General features: G+C 34.7%; 2 protein-coding genes across 2 annotated transcripts; both read left to right on the top strand.

Moving 5' to 3' along the window:
• Positions 1–5,805: 5,805 nt before the first annotated feature.
• On the top strand, positions 5,806–18,604 carry LOC132171674 (protein phosphatase 2C 32). Its single transcript, XM_059583050.1, has 4 exons — positions 5,806–8,860; positions 15,385–15,498; positions 17,574–17,838; positions 18,332–18,604. The coding sequence occupies exons 1-4, from the start codon at positions 6,626–6,628 to the stop codon at positions 18,445–18,447; spliced, it is 2,730 nt and encodes a 909-aa protein (XP_059439033.1). The 5' UTR covers positions 5,806–6,625; the 3' UTR covers positions 18,448–18,604.
• Positions 18,605–22,275: 3,671 nt separating this feature from the next.
• Positions 22,276–23,636, top strand: LOC132171675 (germin-like protein subfamily 2 member 4). The gene is made up of 2 exons (XM_059583051.1): positions 22,276–22,712; positions 22,876–23,636. Exons 1-2 carry the CDS (start codon positions 22,604–22,606, stop codon positions 23,424–23,426), a joined length of 660 nt encoding a protein of 219 aa, XP_059439034.1. The 5' UTR covers positions 22,276–22,603; the 3' UTR covers positions 23,427–23,636.
• Positions 23,637–24,026: the final 390 nt, after the last annotated feature.

A 24,026-nucleotide genomic window follows, 5' to 3' on the forward strand; every position in this document is an offset into this window, starting at 1 on the left:
GCGTGTTTGAGATTGCATTTGAAAAATATAGTTTTTAAGTAAAAAAACCTTTTTTGGCAAAAACTTTATTTTTAAGTTTTTGTCAAAAGTGTATTTTGACTATTTTTAGGCTTTTTGGACCCTTAAAAACGCTTTTTATTTTTTTACCAAATGACTACTTTTTTCTTCAAACAGGCTTTTTGAGTATTAAATGCACTTTTAGGCTCTTTTAACGCAATCCCAAACAGGCCCTCACTCCTACGTGTTTGCTGCTTCAATTTCTTTTGGATCCCGACTACTTCCCACAGTGAAATAATCAACAAAATTGATCCAATTAAATTTTCATACAAAACTTGTTTTCCCACTTTAACAGCTTTCCAACTCGCTAAAAATCATTGAAAAGTTTCCATTAAATATAAATGTGACTACCAAAGCTTTTATTTTATTTTATTTATTTATTTTTTATGTTGTCCTATTCCTACTTTTGTCTATTGCACCAAAAAAAAAAAAAATTAATTAATAAATACATCTAAAAGGTTGTGATGAACCTTGAATAATTGTATTGAGCAATAATAATAAATTGTTGATTTATTATAGTCCTTGTGGAGGATGAAAAGCTTATCAACAGACCCTGGGATTGAGGAAGAGGATCCTCTCCATTTCTTTTTTTTTTTTTTTTTTTTTTTCTTTTTTTAATTATTTTTTTTTGACATGTCCGTACAAGAATGTGAGGAGATTCGAATTAGTGATCTTCGCTTCATTAGGCGTGGTTCCAGCCGATTGAGCTATCTCTTGAAGACGATCCTCTCCATTTCAAATCCCCCCCTATTTCCTCTATTTAGTGCATTTTGAAGAGTAGTGCATTATGAAAACTTTTGGACAACACTACCCTTTCAAAATGCACTAAATGGAGGAGATTTAAAATAGAAATGATCATTTTCTTGGGACTGGGAGGCGTGGGACTGATTTTTTTAATTTTGTTGTTTTCTTGCTTCTTGCTGTGAAAAAGAGATAGGAAAGCAGCTTTGAAGGCCTTGTTGTCTCGATAAAGCACAAGGATGAGGAAAAAAGCGGGGGGACAAAAAAAAAAAAAAAAAAAGAAGCATTATGTATCTTGTAATTAGGAGGTTATTAAATTTTGAAGATTAAAATGCAAACATACTAATATTTTGGGAAAGTAGAGCGTATTTATTTTAACATAACAACTCTCATTTAGAATGACGGAAAAAGAGGGTTAGGGATGCTTTCTTTTAATTTAAGAGACTCGTATCAAAGACAAATCAAACTTTTCTAAGACTTCTAAGAGGAAAACAATGCGGAAATTAACAAAGCCAAGTTTTAAATTACTTAGCAATTAGGTTGAGACTCTGAATTAAAATGAGATTTTCTTTTTCTTTTCTTTGTACTTCCTCTCCTAGGCCACAAAATTCATTCTCTTTTGGATACGCTGAATGTATTATAGGAGCCAACACAAATTGTTGGCAATGATGTTTTCTTTTATTTATTGAATGAAAACGAGTTTAATTCTTTTGGATTGGAGAGGATTATAGTTCGATTATTCTGACAGTTAATAATTTATTGAAGCCTTTTACCGTGTAATTGAGGAGACATGTTTTATTGGGATATGAAATACGATACCCGAATGGGTATAGACACAATCCAAGTTAATGATGATCTTGTAGACAAAATGGTCAAAACCTATGAACTTTTGGCAAGTAATAATCAACCAAACACCTACAAGTGGATCTCCGACAAAAAGGAATAAAATATTTGTAGTGACCACTTTGATGACATTCTAATCCATATCTCTTCTCAATTCATCTGCCCACTCCTCCAACATGTATTTCTTTTTCTCCCGATGGAAAATTTGTCTTAAACAATTGATGTATGATTTGGAAAGGAAGCAATCAGATTAGACTTTATTGTGTTTTGTTTTTTCAATCTTTTCTTACTTTTAATATTATCCAAACGACCCTTCCTGACTTACAATTTTGTTTCATTTGGATGAACTGTCCGGTACCCCAAGTCCAAATAATATATATAATTTTGTGGGCTTAGACTTGTTTCGAGATGTCCACTTCAACCACCTTTTTCTATGCAATGCCCTTATATTATTGAAGTGTTTTATTATTATTATTATTATTATTAATGCTATATATCACATTATTATCTCATTATTAGCTCATTATATTAATTAGCTTATAGCCCGTACTATGCGTGGGATTACAGTTTTAGAGAGAGATAATATATGATAGGAAATACAATAAATAAGAAAATAAGAGAAATTGAGGAAAAAATTTTAAATCTAAAACCAACTGTAAAATATATATATATATATATATATATATATATATATTAGATCAAAAATAGTATACTTTTCCGAGCACCAAATCCACCACTTTTGTAAGAATTGAACCACAACGATTATCACATAAACGATTTCATTACATTTTTTTTAAAAAAAAAAAAAAAAAATCCAATATATGGTTTTATATATATATACACACAACGAATTTTATGGTTTTTATTTTTTTTTAATCGCATATATTGGATTTTAATTATGGTTTTTTAAGTAAGGTATATATATATATATATATATATATATATTAAAGGACCGATTCACTACTTAATAAATATAAAAACGTGGAGAGAGGAAACAAAATATGATTTGTATTATTTGTTTCCTTATTAAATTTGGACATTAATAATAGTTAATTTATTGAATAATTTACATATGGAAAACTCTTAAAATATAATTAAATGCTCTTAATTATGCAAATTTAATGACCAGTTTTTTAAGTAAAAACCGGTTCACTCTTAAAAAATTAGTTAAAAAAGTATGACTTAAAAACAGGTTTTGTTTTTTTTTTTAAATGTTCACACCACATGTTGCAATATTAAGGCACTTTTGAGAGTAATTCGACTATTATATATAATATATATGATATGATATGTCACAACCAATTTATTTTCAGCATAGTGTGATAATAGTAGAATAATAGTGTGGTATAAAGCATTACTCATGTTATTTAATTAAGCAATGCTAATTAATATATTGACACATAATTAATATATTAACAATTGTGTACACAGTGATCTTGAAAATCTAATAATATTATTAGTGAACACATTAATATATTAAAAAAAAAAACTTTTGGTCTGAACAAGATCTATTCTATTAGCGTTGAAAAGAGAAAAGAAAAAATAAAAAAATAAAAATAGGACAGAGGATTTGCTTCTTTGCCGTCATCATCTAGTGTGTTTGGTCAACAATGTGGGGGGAGTGGGTGCTTGTGGAGTTGGCAGTGCATGTTGATACTGGGCAGGGCTACTCTTATTAGCTATTACTTTTCTCCTTATTTATCATAGTTTCGAATTTGGGTATAGGCTTTTTCCTTCTTTTGTTTTTTAATTGGCGGCGGTGGATTTCCGCCCTACAAATCTCAACACCTATGTATCAATAAATGCTTCTTTTTTAGTCGGGAATAATAAGAGGAACAAGATACTAATGAATCATTTAAAAGTTGGAATAGGATCCTCCAACCCTTTCATGGTCCATCCAATTAATACAAATTTCTATGGGTGGAATATCACAATTCCCATTATCTATCTGATTGATGCGGGTTGGGTTTCTTGCCATTTTGGTGTCATGAATTTTGTTGATGCAATTTTTGGTCTATATTACTGTTTGCAAGCCATATTTCTTCATGGTTGAGTTACGAGCAGAATTTCTCAAGGGCAAGGGTCTCCGATTGGAGCGCTGAAGATTCTTTGATGCTCAAGTTAGCGCCTCATATATGAGTAAAAATATATAGTTATGATATGCCACAACTACTCAATATTTTATGTGTGTAAAGTGAAATATATAAAAGGGAAAGAGAGGCGATGGAGAAAGAACAGCCTCCTGGAGAGGAAGAGGCGTGAGAGGGAGAAGACTAAAGAGAGTCTAGAGTCTCCAAGAGAGGGAGACTGAGAGAGACTCGGTTCCAAGAGAAAGGGGTACTTTCTCCTTTTGTAAGCCAAGGTGGACACGTGTCACCTTTTGAATGGGCAATGACAAAATAGTAAATAAACATAAATAGATGGACATATTTTATCCCCAACAAATTTGTTATGTGGTTAGTCAAAACTGTGCTTTTAATCAATCATTTTAATGTGTAATCAAATAATTATGTGTGAACTCAAAACCTGGATTAGTAAAGATTAAAAATAGCATGATTTCTCCAATTTTATGTCTTTTTTTCCCCTCTTTAAAACACACTAGTTATCTTTAAAACTCAAATTAATAAAAAAAAAAACGTTGAATAACCCTATTTAATTGATACTTTAACAAGTTAAATGATGGCTTTTTTGACATGAGATATAATAATTTACAAATTTAATGGGAAACTGAATGTTAAAAAAAATTAGTGAAAATCAATAGCTGAATTTCTTCTGATATAATTGATAAGTAAAGGGTAAAGTCTACTTAATCCCCTCAAACTACCATCTCAATGACAATCTACCCTCTAAACTATCAATTGCGACAATTTACTCCCCAAATTATCAAAACAATGACAATGTACCCCTAATACTAGCAAAATAACAAAATGACCCCTATAAAATTTTCAATAAGACAAAAATGCCTTTAAAATTTAGAAAAAAAAAAAAAAAAATAGTATTTTTGTTTTTATTTTAGTAAGGGTAATTTTATCATTTTGTTAAAATTAGGGATACATTGTTATTGTTTGTGTAGTTTAGGGGGTAAATTGTCGCAATTGATAATTTGAAGGTAGATTGTCATTGGGGGTGGTAGTTTAAGGGGGTTAAGTAGACTTTACCTATAAATAAATAAGAGAAAATGGAGGGATTTAAGGAGAAACTTTAGGAGCAATTATCAAGAGATGTGAGGAATATGTTGACTCTTTGGGGATATAATTAGAAAATGTTTGGTTGAAAGAAGGGGTTCCGTGGTTGACTTGGAGGGTATTAATATATGAAGTTAAGGGCATAGGCTCCACAAGGGCCCAAAAAAAAAAAAAGAAAAAAATTGGGAGTATTTGTTCAACTAATTAGAAAAGAAAAAGAAAAAGAAAAGAAAAAAAAAAAAAAAACTAATGATTTGAAGATAACTATTTTTTATTTATTTTTATATATATATATAAACTAAATTAAATATTTCTTAGATATTCATTCTATCGTTATCGTTTATTGACTTTTTTTTTTTAGCAGGTTTTCATTAATTCAAATGTGTTGATAATTTTAGAACACCAGCATATAAAAAGTGGTTTTCAAGATTTTACTAAACAAAAAAGTTTTTGTCCTGAATTACCATTTTTTTTACATGTCCACACGGAAGGAGAAATAGGGATTTGAACTAGTGATTTTTATTTCATAAGGCGTGATTCACAGTCGATTGAACTACCCATTGGAGACCTGATTACCATCGGTTGAGTGTTGACACGGTGACATGTATTCGTGATTTATAATTATATTTCAAAAAATTGTGGTAAAACTTTGAGCTAGGAGAAGAAAAAAAAAAAAAGAGAGAAGAAAGGGGGATGGCATTGGCGTCCCCACTGCATCCCCAACTATCCGATTTCATTGATGAGCATGATGATGGGGTTAGTGCTTACTTATTGACTCCAACAGCACCATTACACAACCAATCATTTGTTAGAAAATTAATAAATTACGAAAAAGAAAAGAACCCAACCCATGTAAATTGTAATGTAATGTAATGTATGTTCTCACTTCTCAGCGTAATATTATATATATATATATATATATGGGCGTGGTTTCTTTTTATAGTTTTTACCCTCCCAAAACATTTGAAAACCCCAAGAAAGAGACCCTCCTTGATGAACTCAACTTTGATTCTCCATCATCAGACCAAATCCCAATTTTTTTAGTATTTTTTTTTTAATATATAAATATGTTTCAACCCAAAAACCGCATTTTCTGCTCTCTTCCTCTTCTCTCCCCAACTAGTCAAAATGCACACTCCAACTCTCAATCCTTGATTTCTCACCGAAACTCTTTTTCTCTGAGTCTCTTTTAATTCTCTTGGAATGCTCTCCTAGCTTTTTTTTTTTTTTTGGCTCTTGCACAGTTGTGTATGTCTGCATGATTCAATCATGTGGGTATTGCTTTCTCTTATTTGGATATTTGTCAGATTCCACAAAGATATATCTGAAATGGGTTTGCGTCTTTGTTTGATTCTGATGTGTTCCATTCGCTGATTCACTGTCCTTTGGCGCTCCTAGATCTGTTTTCGGCTCTGCTCGATCCACTGCTTTATTCCTGCTTTAGTAGCTTTACCACTACCCACAAGGTCAGATCATGGCATTTTACCGTTTATAGTTGTTGCTTTGTTTCGGTATTTTCTGCTTGCTATTTCTAATTGATGAGAGAATTTAGCTGGTTTGCACCGAGTGATGCACAAAAAGTTGGGTCTATGCTCTTTGAAAAACACTAGAGGCTCTTTGATGCTTTGAGTCCGACAACTTGATGATGCATAGGCACCGGAGCAATATTAAGGTGGTTGGGGGGTTTCTTGGGCTTTTGCTAATTCGGCTCAACTCTTTTATTCTATATTTGTTCATGGTGCATAGTTGCACAAACCCTCCATCTCAGAGGTATCTGTTATAAGTTGTGAAAGTAAGTAATGGGCAACGGAACTTCTCGTGTTGTCGGTTGTTTTGTGCCTTTCAATGGGAAAAATGGCGTTGATTTAGAGTTCTTAGAGCCACTAGATGAAGGATTAGGCCATTCCTTCTGTTACGTTAGGCCATCAATTTTTGAATCTCCTGCCATTACCCCATCAAACTCTGAAAGGTATACTGTTGATTCGAGTACCCTCGATTCTGAAACGTTAAGTGGGTCATTTAGACATGACATGATAGATGATGCCTCGGGGTTACACAGAACATACAAGAGCGTCCCAGAAACCACATTTAAAACCATCTCAGGGGCATCGGTCAGTGCCAATGTTTCTACGGCTCGGACTGGTAACCAGAGTGCACTGTTTGCCAGTGATGTCCAAGAGCCCGCTGCATCATTTGAAAGCACCTCCTCATTTGCCGCAATCCCTTTGCAGCCTGTACCTCATTGCTCTGGACCATTGAATGGATTCATGTCTGGGCCGCTTGAGAGAGGTTTTGCTTCTGGTCCTTTGGAAAGGGGAGGTGGTTTCATGTCCGGGCCGATTGAGAAGGGTGTAATGTCTGGTCCACTTGATGCTACTGATAAATCTAACTTCTCTGCACCACTTGCACGCATTCGGAGAAGACCAGGCCTCCAACGTCTCATGAGGAGTGTGAGCGGGCCTGTGAGGAACACTTTCTCCCGGACCTTCTCAAAACATTCCGGGGGGCCTAGTTGGATGCAACGGTTTTTCTTGCACCCGGTGTCTCAATTGGCCTGGCATCCTAAGGAGCCAAAGTTTCGAGCCGATGCCTCACGAAACTGTCCTGAAGGTGTGCAATCTGAAGGGGAGTATAGATGTATTCACAACCTGCAATGGGCTCATGGCAAGGCTGGTGAAGATAGAGTTCAAGTTGTGCTTTCGGAAGAACAAGGATGGTTGTTTATTGGGATATATGATGGTTTTAGTGGGCCAGACGCACCAGAGTTTCTGATGAGCCATCTTTATAAAGCAATAGACAGAGAACTGGAAGGACTGCTTTGGGATTATGAAGACAAACCTCTTATCGATCCATTGAAACCTGAACCCCATAATGCTGGACATAGAGAAGCAGCTTCAGAGTCCAGCAAGGTGGACCAGCCGAATCCTGATTCAAGTCAAATAATTTATTGTGGTTTAGAGGATGTGTGCAGACATCAATTTGTTAGAGGTCAATCTTCTAACTGTGAAATAGTTGAGGAAAATGAAGAAGTTAGGATGGGTGTCGAACCCAGTTGTGAAAAGCCCTGCATCTCAGGAACTGCAGCTGTTTCTGTGCCAGCTGCAAACTCGAGTGGTCAAGGCAGAAAAAGTATGCGGCTTTATGAGCTACTTCAGATGGAGCCTTGGGATGGACAAGGTTCTAATTTAGTCTTGGAAGTCGGGAACCGAAGAAAGGTTTCATGGGATTGTCAATTGAGCCAAGAAACTTTGGATTCTAGGCAAAACTTACAAGAAAATCAGGCAAGGTCTTGCTCGTTGGACCCCAAAGGAGATAGTTGTAGCCATCGGGGTGAAGATCCCACTACTTCGGGTGAAGACGTAGGGGTTAGGGTCGAATCCGCTAATCATAGTGTTGTAACTGCTCTTTCTGTTTCAAGGCAAAGGCAGAATACTAGAAAGTCATTAATCAGTTCAAAGATTAGAAAAATGTATCGGAAGCAAAAGTCCTTGCGTAAGAAACTTTTTCCTTGGAGTTATGATTGGCACAGAGAGGAGAGTTTTGTTGATGAAAGAATGGTGGAGCCCTCGGGGCCTATTAGGAGATGCAAATCTGGTGTTATTGATCACGATACGGTTTTAAGAGCAATGGCTCGAGCTCTTGAAAGAACCGAAGAGGCTTACATGGAAATGGTGGAAAAGGCTCTTGACAAAAATCCGGAGCTTGCTTTGATGGGGTCATGTGTTCTAGTAATGTTAATGAAGGATCAAGATGTCTATGTCATGAACCTAGGGGATAGCCGTGTGATCTTGGCTCAAGAAAGACCAAATGACCGTTATCCTAATCCAAGTTTTTTGAAAGATGATGTGAGACATAGGAATAGATCCAGAGAGTCATTAGTGCGTATGGAGTTGGACAGAATATCGGAGGATTCTCCAATGCATAATCAGAACAGTCAGCTTAGCAAGATAAATAAAAGCAGAGAGGTTTCGTTATGCAGATTGAAAATGAGAGCAGTACAGCTTTCCACCGATCACAGCACAAGTGTTGAAGAGGTGTGTTTCCAATTTTCTTAACGATTTAATTTTGTTACTGTTATTTGATTTTTCTATAAAAAATTTATGTCATTTTGATTTGTGTATTCTATCTTTGACATTTCTCTGTTACATTTTTTGCGTAAAATGTACCTATGTGCCCCTTTTCATTTTATGCAATTCTATTAACACCGATTGAGTTTCCAGTTCTTTTAATCACAAAGATATTGTATGCAATTGTTCTAATCAATTACTTCTTTACACTTTCTATTGAAATCGTTCAAGCAAATTAGTCACATGAGAACAGTTGTATACTGCAGGAGATGTGATTAAAGAAAGTTGCTGTTGAGTGAGTGTGTGGAGTCCTACATATCTCATGTGACCAATTCTGTTAATGATTGGAACAGGAAATGAATGGTAATAGTTGATTAAAATAATCGGTTACAAAAATTGATTGGAAACCCAAGGGGACCACAGGGCTCTAGATGTATTTATTTTACTTTCTCAGTTATTTTGTAAATTGTAAAACGGTGTTTTACCCCTGTTCTCATGAGTATTTGTGCATTTGAATGCCACATTTGTAGAACTTATTGACCATGGCTGCCAAACTGTCCACTTCATCTTAGAATTAACTTTTTTGTTGTATATTATCTAAATTATATAATACATCTTATAATTTATATTATAAATTATATAATATAAATTTATATTATAAATTATATAATATAAATTTATATTATAATATATAATATAATATATACCTTGTAAATTATGCCTTTGATTTAATTCCCAGTTTTTATGTACTTCACATTTGCTTATGGACTATTTGTCATTACACTAGAACAGTAGTTAGTCATTTGCTCAAACAACAACTGGTCTTTCTGTTGTGCCTATTACTTAAATCTAAATTGTACTTATAAAAAAAATAGATCTAATTGGCAGAATTTGGCTGCCAAACCCATGCCTACTAGTTAGGGCTGTGACGAGTCGAGTATTGCATGTTCGGACTCGGCTCGACTACATTAGATATGTGTTCAAACTTGGCTCGAACTCGAGCTGAGTTTTGGAGACCTGTTCAAACTCTGCTCACTGAGACCCTAGTCATGTTCAAGCTTGGCTCGAACTTAGTAAGGGTCCCTAGCCGAGCCCCCAAATGAGTACACGATTGGCTCAAGCTTGAGATATTTTTATTATAAATTATGATTCTTAAATAATTGAATTAAGAATCTGAAAGTTAAAAATGTGGCAAATATTAATATTTCATTCATGCATCAAGCTAGGCGTGCTATGCACAAGTTATTTAGATTTACAAACCCAAGCATTAGCTTCCCTTTCTATAGGGATTCTCTTGTGGGATTATTTTGCACCTTCCCAATGTGGGATTTGGGAGGAAAGGATAAATTAGTAAGTCTTTGTTTGGTGCCAAAATTCATTTTGATCCCTTTGGTCTTGATGCATTGGTTCAAAGACCTTGAAGTCTTGCTTAAGGTTCGCACTCCCAGGGTTTTGATCGACTTTGTATTCTGTGAGCTTCATCCGTCTGGTGAGGACAGGTGCAAGTGAGGCAAATGCCTAGAGTCTTTTGTTTGTTAAGCAAAGAGCAGGATTTGTTGTAATTCATCTCAAGGAAGATTGATTATTCTAGCTGGATCTTGATTCTTACTTCATCTCAAGGAAGATTGATGATTCAAGTTGGATCTCGGTTCTTACCTCATGTACAATGAATAAAAATTGTGACGTTCTTTGGCCAGTTGTAAGGAAAAGGGCCGCATCAGCGTGATCATGAATTACCGAAAAACATGATTGTTGTGTTTTCAAAATTGTCCATTACAAGTGTCATCTTAGATTCTGTGTGAAATTTGTCCAATGATCGAGAAAATGCAGTCTTCGATGCGTTGAAGCCGTTAGATAGAAAAAAGAAAAAGAACTTTTTACTTGTACAAAATATAGTTCAAAAAGAAAATGCAATCTTCGAGCTTCGATTCTATTAAAGTATTTGATTAAATGATTAAATTTATCTCTTCCCATCAGCTTAAGCTTGTAGGATAAATAGTAATTTAACATGGTATCAAAGTTAAATGTCATGAGTTTGAACCCTAACTCTACTATTCACCTTCCATTTAAGTATTCTACGTGTTTGGCATCACCTATTGAAATAGAGTTTGAGCCCACGCGTGATGGTATCAACTTAAGTTTTTGAGATAAGTGGTAATTTAATAGATTCTATGTATAGAGTATAGTTTAGATAAATGTAAAAGAATGAACATTTTGCTTTGCTTAAATGTGCTGCTTATCTTTTTCTTTAGTTACTTCTTGTATAATCCACTTTCAATTGAGGGAATATTGTTTCTAGTTGTGTGGTTCCAATCTGAAAGAGTGAAGGACTGTTCACTGGACTAGATGTTTGGCTCATAATAGTTTGGCAAAAAACTATGTCTTTCAGATATTTAATTGGGTAATATTTTGGAAGGACCAACAATATGGTACGTAAGGATATAACTTGATGTCGCACGGCTAAGCAAACATCATCTTCTCAATTATGCTTAGGTGCTTTTTTATTTTTTATTTTTTTATTTTATGAATAAGTGCAAGTTTTTGGGCCACATATAATACTAATACTATATACTATTATATGATATACTTATATAGTTATATATATTATATTACTTATCAAAAAAAAATAGTTATATATATTATATTATATCTCATATACTTATAATTATAATTCGAATCCTCTTGGATGCAAACAATTATTTGGGGCTAGTCCACCGGTAAAGCCGGAGTATTACCTAATCCGTGTGGAGATGGCGCTTTACTCGGGTCCGAGGTTTACCTAACAAGAGTGGGTACACGAAGTGGCCCTGCTTTGAAGGGGTTCCACGTTATCAAAAAAAAAAACTTATAGTTATAATTCGTATATATATACACTAACTAATTTATTAAATCCTATATTCATATAACTAATTATCATATAACTAATTTTTTAAATTAAGCAGGCAACTTATCAAAAAAAAAATATATGTATAGGAATTTATTATATTTAAATGCAAAACATTTAATGTAATAATGCTATATAATTAATATTCTTACATGGTGCTATATCATTTTTATTAATATGTTATTATCCTAAATGTATAATTTGTAAGATATACTTTAATACTTATATAGGGTAATTAGGTTTACGTTCTCAATTTTTAATGAAGCCTAAAAGATCATCTTGGAATGTGAGAGGATTTAACGAGGGGGATAAATGATTGATAGTGGAAAGTTGATATTGTCTGTTTTCAAGAAACTAAGCTAGAGGTCGTGTCTCGCAGTGTAGTTCGTAATTTGTGGGGTTGCCATCATTTGGATTGGTGTTGTTTGGCCTCCAAAGGGGCTTCCAGTAACATTTTGATTATGTGGAATAGGAGAGTGGTAGAAAAAATTGACGAGTGTGTGGGGAAGTTCATCCTAGTTGTTTCCTTTAGAAACTTTGAGGATCACTTCTCTCGTACTTTTGGGGGTGTTTATTGTCCTAATTCTGGTGGGGATAAAAGGCTTCTTTAGGATGAATTGTTTGGTTCTAACGTCACCTGTTTCCCTAGTGAGAGATTGGGAGAAGCTCGTTTTTGCGCAACCATGGTGGAGTTCTTTGTTTTCATTTTTTATCATGACATGATGGACCTTCCTCTTGTTGGTGGAACGTTTACTTGGTTGAATAATCAGGATACACCCTCTTGGTTAAGGATTGATAGATTTCTTGTTTCTCCGGTTTGAGAAGCCCAATTTCCTGGTCTGTCCCAGAGGAAGCTTCCTAGACTATGCTCAAACCACTTTCCGATCTTTCTTGACTGCAGTGACTTTCAAAGAGGTAGTAGATACTTCAATTTTGAAAACATTTGGCTAAAGTCTGAGGGTTTTGTGGATAGGGTGAGACAGTGGTGGGACTCTTATCACTTTCAAGGTTTGCCGAGCTTCATTTTGGCCTGCAAGCTCAAGGCTTTGAGAGTTGATTTAAGAAGATGGCACGGGAATGTGTTGGGCAGTGTAGGGAGGAAGAAAAAGATCCTTTTGGAAGAGTTACGAGTTCTTGCAATCTTTGGAGAAGAGAGGGCATTAGGTGAGAAGGAGAGATTGAAAAAGGCAAAGGTGTTAAGTGAGATAGAGAGCTCCATTCTCACGGAGGAAGTGAGTTGGAGGCAAACATCTAGGGCTTTGTGGTTAAGGGAGGGTGATATGCGCACAAAGTTTTTTCACATAATAACCAAATCTAATAGAAGAAAAAACTCCATTGATTCTTTGTTAGTTGATGGTACAATTTCTACCGATTGGGTGGAGATTAGTGAGCACATTGTCCAATTTTACAAAAATTTGTATACAGAGCAATTTAGTTGGCGGCCTATGCTAGACGACCTTTCTTTTGGCCTATATTGGTGAGGTTGAGGCCAATTGGTTGGAGAGAGATTTTGAGAAAGGGGAGGTTTTGGAGGTGGTGAAAGATATGAATGGTGACAATGCGCGGAACCCCGATAGTTACTCTATGATGTTCTTCCAAGCTTGTTGGGATGTTTTAAAAGAAGACCTTATGAAGGTCTTTCATGACTTCCATGCTAGAGGGAATTTTGAAAGAAGCCTAAATGCTACATTCATTACTCTTATTTTGAAGATTTATGGGGCCATTGATTTCAAGGATTTTCGCCCAATTAGCCTGGTGAGTAGCATTTACAAAATTATTGCCAATGTTTTAGCTAATAGGCTACATATGTTGTGGAGAAAATTATTTTAAGTCTCCAAATGCCTTCATCCGGGGAAAGCACATCCTAGACCATGTTCTCATTGCTAATGAATGCCTTGATAGTATTATAAAATGTGGGGAGTAAGGTGTGCTTTGCAAATTAGACTTAGAAAAAGCTTACTATCATGTTAATTGGAATTTTCTGCAGTACATGCCAAGGAGTAGTTTTGGGGGAAATGGTGTACTTGGATAGCCCATTGTATCTTGTTGGTACATTTTTCTGTGTTAGTGAACAACACAGCCATCGAATTTTTTTAGTAGTTCTCATGGCTTGAGACAAGGAGATCCTCTGTTTCCACTGTTGTTTGTCATTGTGAATTTTTTTTTGTGTGGACAGCTTCTCATGCGAATATTTTGACATTGGATAATTTGAGAAAGAGAGGAGTCATAGTGGTGGAATGGTGTTATATGTGTAGGAGGAGCGGGGAATTTATTGATCATCTTTTACTCCATTGCGAAGTAGCAAGAGAATTATGGAGTGCGATCTTTACCCTGTTCGGAGTCGACTAGCTTATGCCTACAAGGGTGGTACATGTTAGATTGTTGGCGAGGTCAGTTGGGTAGCCGCTCAGTTCTAGATGTGTGGAGGATGGTATCGTTGTACTTGATGGAGAGTCTTGGATTGCAGGGTTTCGTCTTTGCCTATGAAGTACCTTGGTCTTCCTTTGGGTGTTTCTTTTAAAGCCGAACCTATTTGGAATGACATTATTGAGAAGGTGGAGTGTTGTTTGGCTGGTTGGAAGTGGTTGTACTTGTTTAAAGGTGGTAGGATTACCTTAATAAAAAGCACTTTATCTAATTTGCCTACCTACTTCTTGTCATTGTTCCCCCTCCTAGCTAGCATTGAGAATCAAATATGAGAAGTTGTAGTGGAATTTCTTGTGGGGAGGTATGGGTGAAGAGGTCAAATTCCACATGGTGAGATGACTGAAGGTATGTTCTTCCATCATTGAGGGGGCTTTGAAATTTGCACATTTTCAACCGACCCCTTTTAGGGAAGTGGTTATGGCATTACGCCTAGGAGAGAAGGGTAGTGGTTGTTAAATATGGCATTTAGTGGGGTGAGTGGGGCTCTAATGAAGTCTCTAGGTCTTATGGGGTGGGTTTCTGGAAGTTCATTAGGAAATGATAGGAGGAGTTCTCTAGATTTTCTAGTTTATGGTGGGTGATGGCTCCAGGATTAGTTTTTGGTACGACGTGTGGTGTTGGGAATGGCCCTTTAAGGCAACATTTCCGGAGTTGTATAACATTGCTTGCCTTAGGGATGCTTCCGTGGCAATTCATCTTCAATCCTCTAATGGCTCCCTCCGTTGGAACGTTAATTATGTGTCACTCTATGATTGGGATTTGGAATTATTTTCCTCGTTTTTCTATCAACTATATTCCATATGGTTACTAACTTAGTATTAGTATAATATAATATATTACACAAGCACATTTTTGTGTTCGCAATTTGCTCATTTATTAAATGAACCAAGACCAAGTCAAGTTTATCCGAGTTGAGCCCAAACTTGTTTGCGAGCGGCTCTGTTCGTTTAACAGCCCTACTACTAGTGGTTCAACCAATTAGTTGTGTGCATTGTGTGCAGTTTCTTCATCAATTAAGATAGACTTCAAATAATCTACTTTCATTTATGATTTATGACGCAATCAAATTAAATTTTAGTTAATGGATATATCTAAAACCAGATATAAATCAAAGAAGAGCAATTTGTGCTGCAGGAAGTTTTTATGTACCAACAAGTTGAGATCTTTTATTTTCTTGCAGGAAGTTTTTAGAATTAGGGCTGAACATCCGGATGACAACCAGGCTGTATTTAATGATCGAGTGAAGGGGCAATTGAAAGTCACCAGAGCATTTGGTGCTGGGTTCCTGAAGAGGGTCAGTTGCTTTTGTAAATTTAACCTATCTGAAAAGTTCTTTCTTGGCCACAACATCTTAGGAACTTTTATTTCTTTGAATGCTTCAACACAATTGCAGTTATAGTATGTAAATATTATGTCTGTATCCATATGTGCCTTTGCATATATGCTTGGGATAACTCGCAAGGTTGCTTAGATTCTGGAGAATAGAGGATGAAATGCAACCAGGAAAACATGATGCATACATTATATTATTCCGAAAGAGGCCTTTTTTTTTTTTTTTTTCTTCCGATTGAAACTCTCTCTCCCAAATTTTGTCTAATTAGTTGAACATTTTTCTCATAGTCAAAGAATTCTCAATCTCATTTAAACTTATGTCTCAGTATCCTTTTATCTTTTGTTTTTCTCTTATATAGTATTATCTAATTTTCACACATGCTAACCAATAATTAAACTCATCGTGCCTGTGGCCTTTTGGCCAGATGCTGCTGTAATTCTTCCATAAGAATGGTTGGTGAGTTAGTGGATGGGTACAAATCCTGTGAGGGAGTTATTTACTAATACAAAAAATAACTATAATCTACCAATAAAAATGATAGCAAAAGCGATAAATAAAATGATGGTTTGGAACAAATCTTATATATTCACTGATAAATTTTGGATATCTACACTTCTCTCTTTTATGTCTTTCTTCCTTGATGTTGGAGTTACCTGGTTGTAGGAGTGGTCAAACCATAGATCATGATTTTGTAGTCTTTCCAGTGTGTGCTGAATCAAGTTGAACTTGATTTGGGTCATGCCTTAATTGCGGCACTATAATCCTGTATATATTATATCTGCTAGTGCATGATTTTACATTTTGATTTATATCCATTTTTCAGGAAGGGCAAAAAAGCCCATCTATTTGCTGTAATCCATCTTGGACAACTCTACATGATTTTACATGCATATAATGTCTCCTAAGGATCAATAATAGAAATGCTTTAGTAGTTTAGTTATTAGTATGCCTTACGGAAAGCAGAACAACATTGTAATATCAGAAAGAGTGCTTCTTAAATGCAATTGTGGTAATAAATGTAGAATTCTGACAAGAGTTATCAAATATGCTTTTGCTCTGGAACTTATCATGGTGAAAATGTGGAGGTACTGCATTATTCGAGGCACACATTTCAGTGTGTGTGCAACCACAGCCATAGGTGCTAAGCCTAATGCAGAACCTAATGCAAGAAACCAATTAGTGTTAAATAAATATAAATATTTTTCACATTTATGTGTGGGTCATGTAATAGTGCTTATCTGCATATAATTTGAATAATATGATTTAATATTTTTGAAGCCTTGCAGTTGCTCTCTTTCTTGAAACTTTAATTACCATACAGATGCACCATCTCCATATCTATATTACAAACACACAAAATGGTTGCTGCTAACGACTTGAGCAGATACTGTTTAAGCAGTAAGGGTTAAAAAAACATTTTTAGAGCTTTGAAAAAGAAGTTGGTTTGGTTGTTTGTCTAATAATGGTTTCTGTTTTAAACTTTCTGGTAACATGATTGTTACCTAAGTCATTTCAAAGTCTTTGTGCTGCGTCAAACTCTTGCTGACACTCTCCAGACATACAACAATAGTCACAATTTCTCTTTCAGCCGTCAGTGTCTGACACTGTGTGCCCATTGTTGGGTGGCATTCTGTGTGACGTTTGTGCAAAAGCAGTTCAACAAATGAAGGCATATCTAAACAATATATTTTTATATTTTGCTGTGGAATATGTGAATTGTCTGAATTTAAGCTCCTTGTTAGACAGTTTACTCTGGTTTGCTTCCATCTGGTTGTGCTTTTTTCCAAGAGTTACTTGGCTTATAATGCATCTTCAGGCTACTGTGCATATGGGACTACAATAAAGTTGAGATCATATGACTCTTAAGTGTTGAACTAAGACTACTGTGCATCCTTCATTTCCTTGAAAGGAGTGTCATTGATGTCTACCTTTGCAGATCATACGTTTACAACCCATCTCTTTTATTTAGCTTTGTGTCATTGCATTTATGTAGAAAATTAATTGAACAATTTTATGGTTTCACTTGTTGGGTGCAGCCAATTTGTAACGAGGCTCTGCTGGAGATGTTTCGGATTGATTATCTGGGAACTGTTCCTTATGTCAGCTGCATTCCTTCCCTTATTCACCACAGACTTTCCTCGAGTGATCGATTCCTGGTACTCTCCTCTGATGGACTTTACCAGTACTTTAGCAATGAAGAGGTAGTTGCTCATGTCACTTGGTTCATGGAAAATGTTCCTGAAGGGGATCCTGCTCAGTACCTAATCGCAGAGCTTCTCTTCCGTGCTGCCAAAAAGAATGGTCAGTTGATTGATGTACTAGTCTTTTTCATTTTGTTATCACTCCATGTAAGCTTTGATCGGATGATACTTTTAAGAAAAGAAAAAGGAAAATCTTCAGTGGGATGGCAGTAAATAGAATGTAGTCTTTTTCAGTTTGATATGCATGGATTGCAGGGTAGCACACCTTCCTTGTGTATGTTTGTTAAGCACATTTCCTTGCTCAATTTCTTTTACCGTAGTATGATTTGTTTGACTTTTTGAAGCCATTACAGAGAGAGTTGATATCATTGTGTATGCTTTGTTGCTTCATTATTTGAAAGCTAGAGGTGCTACGCTCTTGCTTGAGCTTTTGTTTCCCAAATTAAAAACCGATTGGAGGAAAATGCATGCGTTCCTATAAGAAAAAGAAAAGAGGAATTACATGAAAGAAAATTTTAATGGAAAACGGTAGTAATTGATGTCTGCTCTTCTCTTTGTCATTCTTATGAGTGCTTCTTGATGATTGTTTGCAGGAATGGATTTTCATGAACTGCTGGATATTCCTCATGGGGATCGACGCAAATATCATGATGATGTTTCTGTTATGGTTGTTTCACTGGAGGGAAGGATCTGGAGATCATCTGGATAATTGTTTACATCTATTTTTTATTTTAATTTTTTGTTCATTTTTGGTTCCTCTCTCTCTCTCTGCTAGGTTATTTCACGTTTGCACATTGCATCAACAAACAATGTCACAATTTTCAGGCAAGGAGTAAATCATTTATGCATTTCAGAAATCAGAATCAGTGTCTGGACATTTTTTGAAATAGAAGTTTTCCTTTTGTTTCTTTCTTCCTCCTTAATGTTTAATATTGGTAATATAGGGCAGGATGATCTAACCATTACCATGTTGCTAAAAGGCTGCCACCTTGGAGCATCTCTAGCAATGATCATTTTACCTACTCAAAATGTTACTTTTTGTTGGGCTATTAGGTTTTTTACTACAATCTCTAACAAAAACATCTATTCAACTCTCTACTTTCTTTGAATATATATATATATATAAAAGAATAAAAAAATCTTATAAGGTGCTACATAGACTTGCATGTATATGTGAAAATTTATTGTAGCAAATTTTAGAAAAACTTATATTTTGAAGCGTCTTTTTGAAAAAAAAAAAAAAAAATCATAATAACTATATTTAAGTATAAGAGATGACTCAGAACATATGCTGGATATGCTCATGAATCACTTCATAAATTTTCAGCATTCAAGAAGCCATGGTTACCAGGTAGGGCCCAGCTTAATCCCACTTCCCCTTCTGCCTATACGAAGTTCTGCTCTTCAGATAGAGTTAATTTGACTGGTCCATTGAGACACTAGGGAAAGATTACGGCTAGAAGATTGAGGAATAGACCCAGTGTGCTATGTCATTGCCACACTAATTTATGCACTTTAGATGCCAAAACACATTTCGATAAGTAGGAGTGTCAAGGCGGTTACGGTTAGCGGTTATTGGCGCTAACCATAACGGCCTTAGTGGTTAACCGTTTTTTTTAAATTGAGCTTTTTTTTTTGGCTTCTTGGGCTTTCTTTAGGGCTTTTTAGGCCTTTTTGGGCTTCTTCTTTTTTTGGGCTTTTTGGGCCTTTTTGGGCTTTTTTTTTACCTTTTTTTTTAAATTTTTTTTTAGTGTCTTATTGGGCCCAATTGCTATAAAAAGAGCCCATATTCGAAAATCAAAAATATTTGATGCAAAATTTACATTTACTTGTACTTTAAAAAATTTTCCTTAAATATTAAATCATAACCGGTTAACTTTTTTTTTTTTTTTTAAAAAAAACAACATAAAAAAAAAAAAAATTCAACACAATATATAAAAAAAAGTTCAGAATTCAGACAACTGTCACAACGTATAAAAAAAATATAAAAAAAGTTCAACACAAAACATATAAAATAAGTTCAAATAAAACATTAAATGATACAAATAAAACATTAAAACTTCATCAATCATCTCATTTGGTCCTCTAGCAAATCATGTTGACATCAAAAGAAGAAAAGTTATAAACTTAAACATAATAATATTAAGGCACAAGCATGTACACATATCAAAACGTGCTTAGTATAATTGTATTGTGATTAAAATAATATGACAATTCAAAAAATGATAACCTTCATTACTAACAAACCACTAGGCAAAAGATGAAGCAGCACTTGAACTTGAAGGTTGAGTCACATCTATAAATAAATAATTAGAATAAATTAATAAATAATGAAAACTAAATGAAGTTGCAAATAACTAATTTATAAACATTTACCTAGCTCATCCAATTATGTCAAAAACTCCTCCAACTCGGCATCGCTTAGGCGGTTCTTTATCCAGTTGTGTGTGCAAGTCAAGGCTTCAGCAGTAAGTGGAAACAATGAACTCCTAAAGCAATCCAATACACGCCCACCGGTGCTAAATGCGGATTCAGAAGCAACAGTGAGCTTGAGAGAGTTGAGAGACGAGAGTTGAGACGGTGTCACGATGAGAGTTTGAGAGAGGCTACTGTGCTGAGTGATTTTGAGTTTTTTTTTTTTGTTTAAAAAGGTTCAAGGGTAAAACTATTAACTATCAATGATTCAATTTTAAAAAAAAATTGTTACAAATGGTTCAAAAAATGGTTAAATTTCTTTTTCTAAAAAATGTTCAAAAAATACATTAATACTTCAATTGTGATTATAAGTAACACATTGTTGAATCTAATGTCAATTACTTAATTTGATATTATATAATCATATAATCTCATTAAATTATATCATATGATTAATTATTTAAATTATTATCATATTTACTTATAATCTTTTTTCTTTGAATTGAACTTAATATCTAATGGTAAATGGTAATGTTCAAACTCCTAAATCCTAAATTCCTAAAATATCTAATAATGCTTTTATTAAATTGTAGTTATAAGTAATATATTGTTTAATTCAATTGAATCAATTGTGATTATCATTGTACATGAATCATATGATTAACTTGTAGACTTATGACTTATGAGTTATGTCATATTATATATGTATTATTTATTATTATATAATCATATGATTTAATCATCAAGTCATCATGTGATATAGTCATATCAATTATAGTGATAATATATAAATTACTAAAATTATAATGATAATACATTAATACTTAAATTGTGTTTATAAGTAACACATTGATCATTGTTTAATCCAATGTCAATTACTTAATTTGATATTATACGAATCATATCATCATTGTACATTAGTAATATGATTCACTTGAAGTCTTGAATAAAGTATTTGAATTGTCATTGAATCATATGATTAAGTATTGATATTAGACATTTATATTATTTATATGCATATGTAGACTTATATAGACTTATAACATATATAGACTTATAAGTTTATAACATACATTAAAAATAAGTCTCTAGATATTTAATTGTTGTATTAGTATGAATTGGTATACTTATGAGTTATGTCATATTATATATGTATAATTTGTTATTATATAATCAAATGATTTAATGATCAATTGATAATGTGATATAATCATATAAATTATAGTGATAATATATTAATACTCAAATTGTGATTTAATTATTTTTTTAAAAAAATTGTGATTTAATGATCAAGTGATTATGTTATATGTATAGCGGTTAGGCGGTTAGCGGGCGGTTAAAAAACCGCCCGCATTGACACCCTTATCGATAAGGCAATTAGAGGCAGATTTCTATTCTTTTGCCCTTTACTAGCTGGCAGCTGCATATTACTTTATGATCTAATGCTGGTATACAGAATTAGTTTGTATGCATTTTTCCTCGTACGTGACAAAGACTAAACTCTGTTTATTTGCATTATACACAAAGTTATTTTTTGTGTCGGAGAAACTTTGAAAATGAACACATGGATATAATTAATACTACGAAAGTGAAGGGGAAACAATGCAGTAGTTGTGCTGTACCATCTGCGCGTTGTCTCAATTAAGTTTGGTGGACGATGCCAGCGTTCGCTAGCTACTATATATATATATATATATATATATATTTCTTCGGTAATTATAAATTGTGCAAAATGTTTCTGCCACGTCTTTTTGACTGTACGGAGCAAAGTTGCTTTATGTCTTTATCACGTTACCATCTCTCACCAACCTGACCTAGCGGTCCTAGCTCGTTGAATTTGCTTTTGCTGTTGTGTTGTGTTTTTTTTTTTTTTTTTTAAAGGCAAAACGGGGAAAGGGTTACATGGAAATTTACTGTTGTGTTTGGTTTCAAGTTGTGTCGCTCCTAAAGTTGTCCCTTAATTAGTAAGTTTGTTCAATTAATGCCGGCAGGCTGGCAGTTAGCTTTTCCCACCCATATTGCTTCGTTTTGTGAAGTTTAACCAACACATAACAGTCTATGATCATAATAACAACAACAACAACAAAGAAAAGAAACCAGAAACATTAAGATCGATCGATGCACGTAGCTGTCTTCTTCATCATTTCTTTGCTCCATGAAACAAATGAAAAATAATTTTAATATATATGGCTCTTCATTCGGATTATTGCTTGTCATTTAAGTTGAAATCCTACTCCATCTCTGCTTGAGCATCACATCAGACTTCAGAGTCTCTCCCTATCTGTAACGACCATTCGTTCTTTATATATATATATATATGTGTGTGTGTGTATAAAGCAGCCTGGCCATTCTTTCTCCATATTCAAACCAAAGATTCAACTGATCTTTTCTTAGTTTCACTAGCTAATATATCAATTAATCTCTTTGCCACCCCTTTGAAATTTCCAAGGATGGTTGCGAATGTTGTTGCATATCTGATCGTCTTTACTGCAATCTCCAGCACCGTTGCATCCGATCCTGACAATCTTCAGGATGTCTGCGTTGCTCTTCCCTCTTCAGGTAAGATGTTGATTTGGTAGCTAGCCTCGACGACTGAATGGAAAAAAAGGCCTATTTATATTTTTAACTGCTATATAAGCCTAGCTAAGACCAAATCATGGGGCTGTTTGTTTGTCTTAACTCTTGGACTGAGTTGTTTTGTTATCATATATATATGTAATAGGGATAAAGGTGAATGGGTTTGCATGCAAGGACGAGGCAAACGTTACGGCAGCTGATTTCTTCTTCGACGGCCTGGCTAAGGCAGGAGTTATTAACAACTCAGTTGGATCAATTGTAACAGCGGGAAACGTGGACAAGATTCCAGGTCTCAACACGCTGGGGGTGTCACTGGCTCGCATTGACTACGCACCTGATGGTGGGCTTAACCCTCCTCACACGCACCCGCGCGCCACAGAGATTGTATTCGTTCTTGAAGGCGAATTGGACGTAGGCTTCATCACTACAGCAAACAAGCTGGTGTCCAAGAACATCAAGAAAGGTGAAATCTTCGTGTTCCCAAAGGCTCTCGTTCATTTTCAGAAGAACAACGGCGACAAGCCCGCCTCTGTGATCTCCGCCTTCAATAGCCAATTGCCTGGCACCCAATCCATTGCTGCAACACTTTTCACGGCAACACCTTCCGTCCCAGACGATGTGTTGACAAAGGCCTTTCAGGTTGGTACCAAGGAGATTGAAAAAATCAAGTCAAAGCTTGCTCCCAAGAAGAATTAAGTCAATTCCCTATGAACAAGTGGTGGTAATCTGCATGTGTATCCCTAGCTATATGTGAGTCTTAATATGGTAATCTATGTAAACTGCGCGCAGACATTAATGTCTCAAAAAGAGATCGAAGGATATATACTTGTATAACAATGTGCTATGCTGTACCTGCAGAAGAAATAAAAAAAATATATTGTAATTTAAAACCGAGAGAGTTAACTATATATATATATATATATATTAATTTGGCGGCCTTCTTCTGCATGGTCTGCTAATTAGTTGTTATGTGAGGTATATATGAATGTTTGATACGTTGTGAATTCATAATATGAATTTTGTGGGTGATTAGTTGGATGATAATAAGCTAAGTGAAGTTTAATTAATTGGTTCAACAATTCGAAATGGAAATTACTTTGGCCATCTTTTCTGGTATAACTGTATATGGATAATGGTTGTGGTTAAAACGTAAATTTTATGGTAGGGGTAGGTAAAGTGGCTGTCTGTGAGAACCTACAATGAATGACTATAAATTTATTTGGATCGATCCGGCTTCAGTACAGCACGGTGCTGTAAAACTAAATTATGTCGTTTTGGTGAACTCTAGCTAGGAAC

This window comes from Corylus avellana, chromosome ca2 (genome assembly GCF_901000735.1).
Source record: "Corylus avellana chromosome ca2, CavTom2PMs-1.0".
Classification (NCBI taxonomy): Eukaryota; Viridiplantae; Streptophyta; class Magnoliopsida; order Fagales; family Betulaceae; genus Corylus; species Corylus avellana.